Raw genomic sequence first — 12,802 nt, forward strand, 5'->3', positions numbered from 1 at the left:
GAATTTCTGAACTAAGTGTTTGGTTGGTTGAGAAGGAGAGTTAAGGAAGCCGTAACCAGCCCACTCTTGGCAGGTAGAAAGTGAAATTCAGTATCACAACTGGAGGCTTTGTTCTTGACCTTTATTAGTAAAGCTATGCTATAGCTCATCTGCTCAGGCCCACAACTCACTGTGGACAAACGCACAGGGTACATACTTTTTTTTTTTTTTTTTTTTTTTTTTTTTTTTTTTAACAATCAGCTGCTTACATGCAAAAGTAAAAAATGGTTTAAAATGCAACTGGGAGATTCCTAGTGGCCCTTAAGTACTTGTGTTTTTACTTCTATGCAGGAAAATAAAAACCACTTTCACGGCTGTGTGCTAATTCTTCTGTGTATCCGACTGAAGCCATTGGACTTTGCCTAATTTTCTGTATTATGTTAAAGAGGCACCTGATTTTTTTTATTAATACAGAGTATCATGTTAACATTAAGAAAAACCCATGAAGGTGACTTTGGCTTCTAGAAAAAAAAAAGAGTAAAAAAACTGATCAAGTTGCATTGTTTTAAATCTTTAGTCCCCAAATTAACATGAAACAGGGAAACTGACTTAAAAATGGCTTCTCCTGGTGATGTGGGAGAGCTATCAGCTTTTGTGGAAAAACACGAAGGGCCAGGTAGCCTTGCCTAGCTGCCTTCACTTTGAAGGTATGGATGCTCCTAGAAGAGCATCTACCTGAGGCCAGCAGTGGGAGAGGTGAGGTGTGAAAGTTAGAGGCTGAGTGTGGAGTGCTGCTGTCTCCTCCATGTTTTCACACAGAGGTATGGGGGTGGGGGTGGAAATGAGCTGGCTCTTCCTTGGTTTTGGCATTAACAGTCACAAATGCACACACTGTATTATCAGAGCATCCAGTGGAATCTTGTGTCTACATGTGCAGGTTAGTGAGCTGTGGAGGGTTTTGTTGTTGTTTTGGCTCCCTCTACCCTTTGGGGTTTTCTTTCTTTCCTTTTGTTTGTTTGTTTTGTTTTTCTGGAAGCCACCCAGTCTATATAGTGCCAGCCCCAGCCTGCCAGTTCTAATTGTGGCTATAATTAGAACGTCACATCTGTGCTCCTCTGTCCTCTTAAGTATTTACCTTCAATCCTGGTTTTCTGACATCTGAGATGAAGATGGGCAGAGGGCCGTGGCTCAGCTCTTGCCTGGGAGACCGCCCCCATTTACTCTCTCCTGGCCCCCATTTACCCACTTGTGACTGCTTAGCTGGCGAGCAAGGCAGTAAGCACAAGTGCAGCTTCTTGCCTCCATAAATAGTCTCCAGGCATGACTGCTGCCCTTCCTGGTGTTCAGTCTTTGGTTGGCAAGTTTACTCAGGGAAGTCCAGTGATCAGCAAGAGTCTAAGCCCAGTCTTGCTTGGTAGGGAGCTCTCAGATTAAAAGCACCCACCATCAATTCAGTGTGGGTATTGGAGAATGGCTGCAGAATGTGTACAGAAAACAGAGCCTGCTGTCTGTGTGCCCAAAGCCAGAGTTCCTGGGACTCACACCTACCTTCTTTATAAATGCTGTGTGTCTGTGCATGTGGCTGGCTGGTCAGGTGCAACACACATCTTTTTATCCCTGGAAGAACTTCCTTTCATATCTACGCCATTATACTGTGGTAAAGTGGTTTTCTCTGGAGGGAGTAATATTTGCCAACAGTATCCTGAACCACCGATCCTCAAGTTGGACACAGGGTGAGGAGCCAAGCTCCTCCCAGAATCTCTGCTTGAGATCTGCAGTCACAATATACGGACCTCTCCTTGGACGCAAGGTAGAGAATTTAGTGAAGCTGTCAGAAGAAACGCTAACACTGCTTGTAACTGCAGTTTTGCAGTAGAAGTGACAGAGGGCCGGTCAAGCAGTAAGAGCTAAGGGAAGCTGCACTTTGCCAGGGAAGATCAATCATTTCTGTGTGTTTTCAGGAAAAACAACTGAGGCCATGTAAGCACTCTCGGTTTTCTTTGCAGTTTTGTTCACAGTTTAAATTCCCACAACCTGTAGCTTTGTACTGATCTTTTAAGAAAACTTGATACAGAATAGTGGGTCTCTTTTGTATAAAATTCTAAGTAACAATCTCAGCCGCCTTTTAAAAGCTTATCAATTTGAAAAGTATTTTAAAAACCTGAGTAAAAGGACTTGGGTGATTGCACAGAAGAGATAAATGCCTTCACAGGGCTTGCTGTATAGGAAGGTCTAAGACCTACTTTACTTGAAACATTTTCCCTGCTCTAAACACTGGAGTTTGAAGTGTTTTATTCAAAATAAGTGAAGTTTTTATTCAAAATACTCCTTTAGGAGACACACAGCAAGAGTTCCCAATGCTTCAACCTACTATTTAGTACAGCAGCAACTGCTTCCTAAGAGGTGGGGTCTTGAATGTGTGTGGAAAGGATGCTAGGAAACAGTAAGTTGCAAACAAATCACACATTTAATTCAGGAGACAATGGATGGAACAGTTTTTCTAAGCCCTTCCTATTTGACTTCTGGGAATATTTTTACAGTGATTATCATTTTCATACCAAAAAAGTTCATTCTTATTGATATAATGCTAAGCATATATAATAGTTCTTCCACAAAATGTTATGACTTGAATATTTTAAAAAAACTTTTATATTTAGCAAAAATATTTAAAATTAATTCCTAAGGCATACTGGTGCCATACATGTGTGCCGTGGGTTAACATTAGACTAAGTCATTACGTTTGCTGCAAGATGTCTCCCTTTGCCTTTAAAGAATAAAATAGAGCCGTTATCAGTATATTTGCTTCCTCGGCCTTTTGATATTAGACATAAAACAATAAGAGCTAACAAAAAAGAACCAACCCAAGATAAGATTTTTTTTTAAACATTGCTTTTAGTTAAGGTTCTTTCACATTATATTCAGATTCTGTGCTCATCTAAATGAGAGAATTTCCCTTACTGCTTCGGACACTTAAGGAGACAACACCATCTCCGTCTTATCCGTAAGTGGACATTGCTGCTCTCGTTGCTGCTTTCTTCCCTGTCACCTTTACACATCTGCAAGTCCAAAGATGAAGCCACTCCACCTGGTCCGTGGACTGGCATCTAGCAGAAGGGCCGTTAGGGTTTGTGACCATTGCTTCTTTGGACAGTGCCTTAGGCAGAAAACGAAAGCAGCAATAATAACGCCACTAGGTTTACCGCCACTGGGTTTCAGCATGGTCTTGTCTTCACTGTCCATGCTTCTCTTAGGTGAGTGACCACAGACCAAGAGACAAAAGACACAGGTGTCCCCTGCAGAGCTTCAGTTGCTGCCTCCTGTTGTCTTTAAAGCTCCTACAGTTGAGTCTGCAGCCAATCTGAGGGAGGCACACTCGAACTTGGCAGATGTCTTTTTCATTGCTCTAAGAACCAGCTTTGAAACCTCCGAAGCATTTAGTGCCGGAGGAAAGGGATAGGCTGGGCCTCGGGATACCTGTACCTGGTGCTTCCTGCAGCCCAACATTCATTCCTGCCTTTCTCCTGCAGAGGAGCCAGGCGGGCTCTTGGACAGATTTTCACTTTATGGATGCACTCATTTATAGTCAGAAAATGATGGCAATAATTAATTTACATATTTTATAGCAGTGGTTGTTTAAGCAGTTTGAGGAGAAAGCCCATTTTGAACCCAAACTACAAACTGTATTCCCTGGGACAGAAACAGAATCACACACTCAGGAACACTTTTTTAAGCTTTTAAATCATGAAGCATATAGAAAGCTAGGAGAATCATCTCCCAAGCACTTGTGTGTTCTCTGCTCACCTTAGCCACAAGTACTTCGAATTTTCCTAGCAATGAAAACATACAAACCATGAAGTTGCCTAGGGACCCCTCTCCTCAACCTGGCCCTTTAATAATTTTTTCCATGTAACATTTCTTTTGAAATGTTTAAGGATAGTTTTTGTCATGGCTAACATTTGGATTTTTTATTCTTTATAATTTAATACAAATTATTGGCATAAGATAAAATTTTTTTGATGGTCAATTTGTGTAAAGTCTTGTGCAGGCTTGGCAATGGGTTTATTTTTCAAGGAATGTCTTCCTGGGATGAGAAAGCCTATTTCCTTTGTAATGTTTTTAAGGCTTATTCTCAACCTTACCAAGATTCAAAATACCTTTTATCTTTTAACTATATATGTATGTGTATACATATACATTTATATATGCTGAAAGAGAAGTCATCATGGGTCATTTAAAACAGCCTACTGAATGCACAAAGATAGCACATCAGATTGGCCTCTTGTGACTGGGAAACATTCCAGTTTCCACTCTTTTCCCTTTGTAACTTATAGGCGCAGGCTGTCAGTGTAAGCTAAGTTAGAGGGCAGTAGGGAGTCATGTTTTTCTTCATTTTAAGGAATTTTTACAAAACCTGGACTTCATTTACATTGGCCACAATCTGGATTCCTTTCTGAGCACCCCCAACTCCCACTGCACAATTCTATGGGGTCTGAGGGCAGAGCTGAGGCCGACACCATGCAGATACCACCGGTTTGAACCTCAGAGCCCCCAGGCATGCTACACACGTGCACTCTTCTCTCCATCGCCCTTCAGATTGAGTGTGCTGGGCTGGAGTGCCTCCAGATGAGGGTCAGCCATTCTGTCCACCGCCTGTCCTCTTTGTAATTTGATGCCAGTCCCATCCTCGCTCAGATAGGGCAATCTCCTGGGGTCCCATCTCCCTGTGGGTTTTCCATGAGACATACATTCTTTCTCCAAGAATAATCAGGGCATATTTAGCAGCCCGAGTTAGTAACTCAGGAAAAGGAAGCAGGAATAATCAGATTCTACCCTGCCTTTTAGCAAATGGAGACCACCTCCTTCAGATCTCAGAGACTTAAAATGTGTTGGAAAACTATGTTCTAAGTGACAAACCTTTCAGTGTGAAATGCAGTGATTTTCACTTGGGTAATACAGTCAGGAGGGCTGATATGAATCCCTAGTTTTCGGGGGACCAGTGTAGCAGAAGGGGAGACTGCAGTGGGCCCATAAGCCCTCCGAGCCTTCTGTCTCACTTGGCAGAAAAACACAGAGCACAGAACAACAAAAGAAGGCTCCTTTTCCATAAAGGTTCACCCCTCCCCATCCCCCATGCTTCTTCCCCAAAAGGGGCCTGAATTTTTCAGCTGCGCACCGATTTGGTGCTCACTCTTGCAGGGAAACAGTTGCTGTCTGAACAGGCAGGAAACAGTTTTCTTTTAATTGCTGGAATCATTCGGAAGTGCTCCGTGCCCTGCTTCTATACAGCAGATGCTGTGCATTAATTGGCCTGCGTGGAAGTGACCCGGGGTTCCTTGCAGCGGGCCCGATTTTAGGCAGAGGGTTTAAATAGCTTATTTATTATTTTGTATAATCTGCCGTGCATTGTGTGCTGCTGCATGTGTCGTGTTTCATGGTCTGCAGTTTCTAATGTCATGTGGGTTTCTAAGCCGGTGTTTCTCTGGTAATGTACTAGCAGCAGGTAAGCTCAGAATACCATCCATCAGGAGCTAATTTTTATCCAGATACTCCAATGACTGATGAACCTGTCTCTTGTATGAATGTTTAGCACAGTAGAAAGCCATATGCCACTGGCATAGTTTCCTCTACATTCTTTACAGTTGCTAGAGTAGGCTTCTAGGGGGAGGGGGAGCACAAACTCGACACCATTTTCATCCTCTGGCCTTTATTCTAAGCAGTAGCACCCTTAACACAGCCCTGTGTTTGGATGACAAAAGAGGGTAGGCACCAATGTAAGGGAAACCCGACTCCCATAATGGTTTTCTCCATCAGAAATATGACTGTGCACTCTTAATAGGAATCCTTGTTTTGTTCCTCCCCGTCTGTTGCAAACAGACCTCAGCCCATTAGAAGGGCCTCCCTTGTGTGGGAAGACCACAGCTGTTACTGTAAAGCTCATCCAGTCACTGTATCACCCCCATTTTGTGGCTCTGAAGGATGAAATTGAGAAATGGAGCACTGTGCAGTCATCCTTTACGCCTCCAATTTTAGGCCTTCGCCGTCATTTCCATGCTTTTATTCCAAATCAAATAACATTAGTGGGCGGCAGCACCTTCTGATGAATGTCTCGGCTCAAGCGCGGCTCTCAAGGCTCCACTCTGAGGGTCTTGCTCTATGTCTGGCAGAGATTCCTCCTCCTCTTCCCCACCCCGTACTTCTCTTTGAGCTTTCTTTGGGGCGATGGCAGTTTGCAGTTCGAATGGTACACATTGCCACACGGGTCCCAGTCAGAGCATGTTTTCTAAGAGGGGGCATGTGCTGGAGAACGTTCTGCATCTTTTAATCTTTGTGGAAGGAGTGAAGGGGCCTTGGTAGAAGGAGATTGGGGGCTTTAATCAGAACCAAGATGTGGCTTAAATCATTAGCACAACAAAGCATAGTATAAGCTTCGAGATAAAAGTCCCCTGGGAAAGGAGTCCTCGGAAAATAAATGGAACTTGATAGATTTCCATATCATTTATAACTTCCCTTAATTACACTTGGAAGACTTGCCAGTAAAACTGGAAAATTGGCAGCCTCTCTCCATTAGAGTCATTTTGCCGACCATGGCAAGCAGCTGGCTTCGCTGGGTTTCATTTCCCATCACTCACAATTAGTCATCAGCTGGAGATGTCTGAAACTCCTCAGCACAGAGTGATGCTGGGTGACATTCAGACCCCTAAACATGTGAAAATCTGCTGAGTAAATGGGCCGAGTTCTCTCACAAGCTCACTCGTTTGGGGGCAAGCCTGGCTCCCACTTAATGAGGGCTGCTCTAATAATCTGATTCGAATGTGAACCTTGACCCTGTGTCAGAGAAGAGGATGCAATAAGCCGGATGAAAGACACAGGATTCAGGTCTCCAAACTTTGCACCATTTAGACAGCAGAGAAGTACATCAGGCCAACTGCGTTTATCAGACAGACTTGTAAGGCTTGTGACCATTTAGTAAGCCCAACTCGAGTTACATCCTGACACAATCAGTGAGCCTTTATTGGATGATTCACAAGTGTTAGAGGAGTCTGTATGCAGCCGTGCTCCAGAGCTGGCTCTGTCATGGGCAGTGATAAGGATTGCCCAGCTGTGCTCAGGCTTCTCGGGCCTGCCAGCAGTCCAGAAGATGAAGTAGTGAGCACGTGCTACATGCTCTGCAGGTGTAGCCACCACAGGAAGGAAGGCTCTAGCAGGTAGGAGCTAAGCCCCAAAATGTCTCTTGGTGGGAATCAGAGCCTGCCTGGAGAGTGCCTTTTTTTTTTTTTTTTTTTTTTTTTAAATAACATAAGCTTGCACTGCATTGATTTCCAAGGGATGAAAAAAAGTTGAAATTAATCAAGCCTGTCTGCATACCTCTTTCTGTATTTGGTTTTGCATTTACGTGTGTAGCATGATCCGGTCAGAGCAAACATATCACTGCTTTGTAAAGCACAAATGGACATTTTGTTACAGCTGCCTCAAGAAAATGGCCGCTAAGCATGGTTGAAAAGAGAACGAGCAAGCTAGAGGTGGAAGACACGGGTTTCCGCTCACAGCTAAATGATGGAAGGAGACTAAAAGGTGGTGAGGGGGAAAGGCAGATGGAGGGCCCAGGTCTAATTCTATGAGTTGCTGATGGCTGAGTCAGGCAAAAGACAGCCTCCCTTCCCATCAGGAGAAGCTTGCTTCCCATCAAGCTTGCTTTGCAGTCAGAAGGAGGGAGGGCTATGTCAGCTTTGAGATTCCTGTCCCTGACTGGATTAATAATTTGGGACTTAGTGCTTGCACTCAGTTACAAGCATCCAGAACCATCCAGGGAGGATGGTTGTGGTGGCAAGGCACCCTAAACTGGCTCATGTCTTTCTGCCCCCAGGCTCTAGCAGGGCCTTGGGAGGTAGTGGCCTGGTGAAGCTGTCCCTTAGTGTTCACCGTAGGTAGTGTTGGCCCCTAGCCATGGCCACTGAAAACCTCCAAGTTTCGTACAGAGGAATGTAAGGACACTTGTATGTGTGTATGTTGAGGAAGGGTTGGGGGGCTCCAGTCTGCCTAGCAGGTCTTAAACAGTGTGATGAGAGATGAGCAATGACAGGGAAGACAGCTGCTGGCAGAGGGCAACAAGCCCATCCACAAGGAAGCTCATGGCATGAAATGAGGGGACTCGGAGCCAACTCCAGCTTTCAGGTGTCCAGGCTAGGTGGGTATGTGGAAGGCGACCACATAAATACTCATGGTGAGGACTTGTCCATCTGACAGGAAATAGTGACCAGAGCCCAGAGGTAGACATTTGATTTCTAACTTCTGGATGGAATTTCAAGGTGTCCCAAGGAGCCATCTGTGCTGCTGCCTGCAGGTCAGGGTCAGGGACGTTTGAGCCTGGGTGATAAGCTCTCTGTTCTGGCCATGGCTGGGCCATAGGCCTTCCCCATGTGACTCAGTGACACTTGCCCTTCTGGTTTTCTGGACTTCCTAGCTGGGTTTGAAGAGAAACAAGTGGCTCTAATATGACGGCATGAAGGAGTAACGGTTCTGACACCTCCGGCCAAGGCATGTGCATCATCTTGGCACTGCCCTTTCCTGTCCCACAGTTTGAAGAACTGTCCTTTTGAGGTGTTTCTTCTCTGTGCCTGTACTGCAGATGCCAGGTGAAATGAGTCAAGAGCGGCCGTGAGCACTGTGCTCCAAGCCTGCTTGTCAGCAGTGCCTCTCCTTGGTGCCAGAACCAGAAGCCTTGGCATCTCCTCTCTTCCTATATTCCTGTGCCAGGAAAACACAGCCCACCACCTGAACAGCAGAGGAAGGAATGCACAGGGCTGCGGTACTCACGCTGCCAGCAAGACAGCTTGTGCCACACAGGGAGCCGAGGGGACTTGGAGATCATTTGGGGATGGCAGGAAAGAACATTCTCCAGGCCCTTCTGTGGCATTGGCCAGCACAGCCACAGCAGTGCGACTGTCCAGGAGCCCCAGCCACCATACCAGCAGCACCCCATGGAGCCTTCAGCCTACCACTTCATAGAGCAAGAGGCACTTTCTCACAAAACAGAGAAAGAAATCCAGGCCCAGCTCCTTGGTGCTTAACCATTAAGGCCAGAGAAGAAGGAATAAGTAATGTGGTTTTTAGTCCCAGCTGACTCCAGGATAGAAGTCCCAGATTAATCCTGTGGGTATGAGCCTGCTCAGCCTGGATCTCTCCTACAGCCAGAGGCAAGGCAAGCATCAGAACACAGGCTTGAGCAGGTACCCGAAGAACTCTCAGGCCTTCTGCAAGGACTGGGTATGGCTGGAGAAACCATTCCTGAGTAGGAGGTTACTCCCAGAAGCCACTTCAGGGTTAGTGCTTACATGTCTTGTAGACTTGACTAGATAAAGGTAGACATGTGCTGTCTTTTAGTAAATTACTGAATTCTAATTCCCATTGGTTCACTTTGTCCCTTTAAAGCAGTCAAGTTGTTGGTGGTGTCTGTGCGTAGTTGTGTGATTACTACACAACTATACATTTCTAATCATCCCAAAAAGAAACCATTACCCTTTGGTAGCCACACCCTTTGCCCTGAATACCCATAAGCACTAGTGAGTCCCTTGCTCCTTAGGTATCTGCCTGTTGAGGATATGGTAGAGATATGAAAGCACTGTTTTTGCTCACCTCTGCCAACTCCCAGGGCCCCAGGAAGCCCCAGAGACTAGTCTAGTGATCTTCCAATATGGGCTTTTCTATTGAGAACTGAGTGAATGGCCTTTCTCTGCTGGCTCCTAAGACGCACTGGAGTGGAAGCCCTCAGAGGTTGCTGGTGTTTCCATGACCAATCGGCACATTTGACAAAGATGTGCTGTCAATGACTTCACTCTTGGACTTTTACTATAAAATTGGAATGTTCCTAAAACATCTCTTTTTAACATATTTTCCAGGTAGCAGAAGGTCAGGAAATCTGTGTGATTGAAGCTATGAAAATGCAGAACAGTATGACAGCTGGTAAAATGGGCAAGGTATGTCCCCAGATTCCTACTAGCCTATTCCAGCCTGTGATGGACATAGGCTCTCCACCTTTGAGACATGGGTGGGTGTCCTGAAATTGAATACAAAGGTGATTCTGCCCCATGTCCCCCCTTTCCTGGGAAGGACACTGGAACTGGAGAGTTCCACTCTGTCAGTGTGTCTGCCTCCTGGAGAGCAGTCCTTCCAGGAAGGGGGTCTCCATGTCGTGTTCAGGTAGCCAAAGCGTATTTCCTCGCCATGTTAATGTCTTTCAGATGAAGGGGTCTTTAATGTTTAATGTTTACATCTGTCTCCGTGGCACTTAGTTACCTGAGACTTAGGTGACACAGCAGGAAATGGTTTTACAGATTGCGAAAATTAATGTAACGCAAGATAACTTCCCCTCAAAGGGAACAATTCAGTTGTAGATGGAGGAGCTGAAGACCCACATACATGCAGGGGATTTAATGTTTCAGGGAGAAAGAGAGAGGGAATCAGGACTAGAATTTGTTTAGATTGAAACTTTTCCTTAAAGAAAACAGAAAAGCTACTTTGCTATTTTTCCTGTGACTAAAGAGATGCCATCATTAATAGATATTATATATATTAATATATATCAATATATATATATATATATCCCCCTCCCAAAGGATTGTTTTGATTGATTTGAGGAGTATCTACATAGTAGACCGTGACCAGCAGGTGAGGACAGCAGCAGAGGCTGGCTGTGTCCTATGCTGTGGTCTGCACTGTGGCCACTTTTTGGGAACATTGAGTTGAGAGAGATGTCAGTTACAATCAAGTCAGCCTCTGACTATCTTGTGGTTCATTCTAACCCTAAACCTAACCCTAAAAGTCAACATCAACAAGATGAAGTTTCAGAAGGCCTAGAGTTTGCCTACCTGCTCCTCAAGGGAAAATCACAGGCCCCTCTGTAGATTGAATGGCCTCAGATTGAAGATAGCCATCTAGTGTCTGAGGGCTCTGACAGTGTAGAATCATCTGCCAGGGTCATTAGCCATGTGGCATCTGAGAGCTTTGACATGGTAGAATGGTGTCCAGGGTCTTAACCCTTTCTAAGCTGAATCTGGGGTCTCATGCTCAAGGAGGTGAAAGCAGTTAAGTAATGAGCTCCCAAAAATATGGACACAAAAAATGTGAGCTATAGTTTATTTAAAACTCATTTCACTTGCTTTTGCAAATGCTGCACTAGTGTCATGGTGAGAACTTGCCCACCTCATGGGGACCAAGAATAGATGTGTAGTCAGGCCAAGGGCCCTTGTGGCTGGGCTAAGGTGCTGACTTAGCACACTATTAATTTGCGAGGCAGCATGGAGCCCAATAAAAGCTGGACGCCTTATTTGCTTTCTGTTGGGTCACCGTAGGAGTGGCCTGGCTGCTCCCGCATCCTCAGCCCAGAACTGCTTGCAGGAATGCTGTTGGACCTCAGCTCACTCAATCCCTCCTGTCCATTTATTCCAGTCCTGGCCCATAAAATAAGCTCTGGATTTCAACCCAGTAAGACAAAGGAGTGGCCCTGTCTGTGTCTGGAGCTAGTAGTTCTTCCTCGGAACGGTCGTTTTTCTTCCCAGAGGAAGTGCTCAGGATGGGAACAGATCCACAGGCACAGTCAGCAGGCTATCATTAAACACCTAGCACATACCAACATCCACTTCACTCTCGATAGCACCTGCCCATCAGGGCCTTTGAGTACTATTCGAATAGCTTTATACTGCTCTTAGGAGCTCTGGGCTCAAGTTTAAGACAAAAGTCTGTTCCTTCTGCTTACAGTGGGGGGACTTGGGCACAGGCCTGTTCAGCAACCTGAACAATTCCTGGGACTTTTATTCCCTTAATACTCATATGGCTAGTTAGGTCAAACCCACTGTTTGTTCATGGCTTAAGCAACTATTTCCAAGGAGAGAAATGACTTATGTCCTCTAGTCTTCTGCCTGTTCTTTCTAAACCTGCACAAAAATCTGGAGAAGACAGGGCTATGTTCAGAAGAGGAGAACAAGGTCAGGCTAGGAGATTCTCTCCAATTGGTACATGTTTGGATTGTTGTGAAGCTGTTTGATTTTTACCATGACATTAAGTTCACATTCTAGTCTCAAAACCACAGGAGGAGGCAGGAATGGAATGCATCAGTCACCAACATAACCGTATTAGGTCTCAGGACGTTGTGACCCAGGCCTAGAGGCCCGTAAGCAATCCATAGCCTCAGCTCCCTAAGTCTTCTCGGGCTGGCTGGACAGAAGTGACAGAAGAGAGGGGCGGGCTCTGCAGGGTCCCCGTACAGGCTCCTCACAGAGACGTGCGAGCAGAGGGGTGACCTCGGTTTCTGGGCCTAAGGCTACTTACTTCTCATGAGAGATTGAGGTGACTGCCTCTCTTGGTTCCCATTTCTCTTTCTTGCTCTTACCCAAGTACTTTAATTCAAGGTGAAACTGGTGCACTGCAAAGCTGGAGACACAGTTGGTGAAGGAGACCTGCTCGTGGAGCTGGAATGAAGTACTTGTAGCCCTTCAGTCACCACTGCTCACTGCTTTAATTAGCATTTCCATTATTCTCTAACCCTCAATTTGCTCAGGCGTTTACAGGAGCACTCTGTGCAGCAGGTTCTACAGCATCGTATTTATTCCTCAGAAGAGGCAAAACCGACACTCTGCCAAAAAAATCACCAATGGGAATTTTTATTGATATAAATACTTGTATATATGATTTGTACTTCTGCTGAGATTTCCCAGTGTCAAAATTAAATCAATAAAACCAAGCATTTGTCTAAATATTAGTTTGCCCTTTTTTTCCTGAATGAAGACAATATACACAAAGGCGACGGGCTGTGCCAATTGACTGTAAA

At 45.2% G+C, this 12,802-nt stretch overlaps 1 protein-coding gene across 7 annotated transcripts in view; it reads left to right on the forward strand.

Annotated features, from left to right (window-relative positions):
- Positions 1-12,728, forward strand: part of Pcca (propionyl-CoA carboxylase subunit alpha) — a 340,323-nt gene extending 327,595 nt beyond the window's left edge. For 4 of the 7 annotated variants that reach the window (XM_063274647.1, XM_063274648.1, XM_063274650.1 and 1 more), the window contains one exon: positions 9,876-12,728. In XM_063274647.1, the coding sequence (XP_063130717.1) occupies positions 9,876-10,037 (162 nt within the window). In that variant the 3' untranslated portion in view covers positions 10,038-12,728. The remainder of the gene's footprint in view (positions 1-9,875) is intronic. The other 3 variants (XM_063274649.1, XM_039093664.2, NM_019330.2) reach the window with 1 other exon arrangement.
- Positions 12,729-12,802: the final 74 nt, after the last annotated feature.

This window comes from Rattus norvegicus, chromosome 15, assembly GCF_036323735.1.
Source record: "Rattus norvegicus strain BN/NHsdMcwi chromosome 15, GRCr8, whole genome shotgun sequence".
Lineage (NCBI taxonomy): Eukaryota > Metazoa > Chordata > Mammalia > Rodentia > Muridae > Rattus > Rattus norvegicus.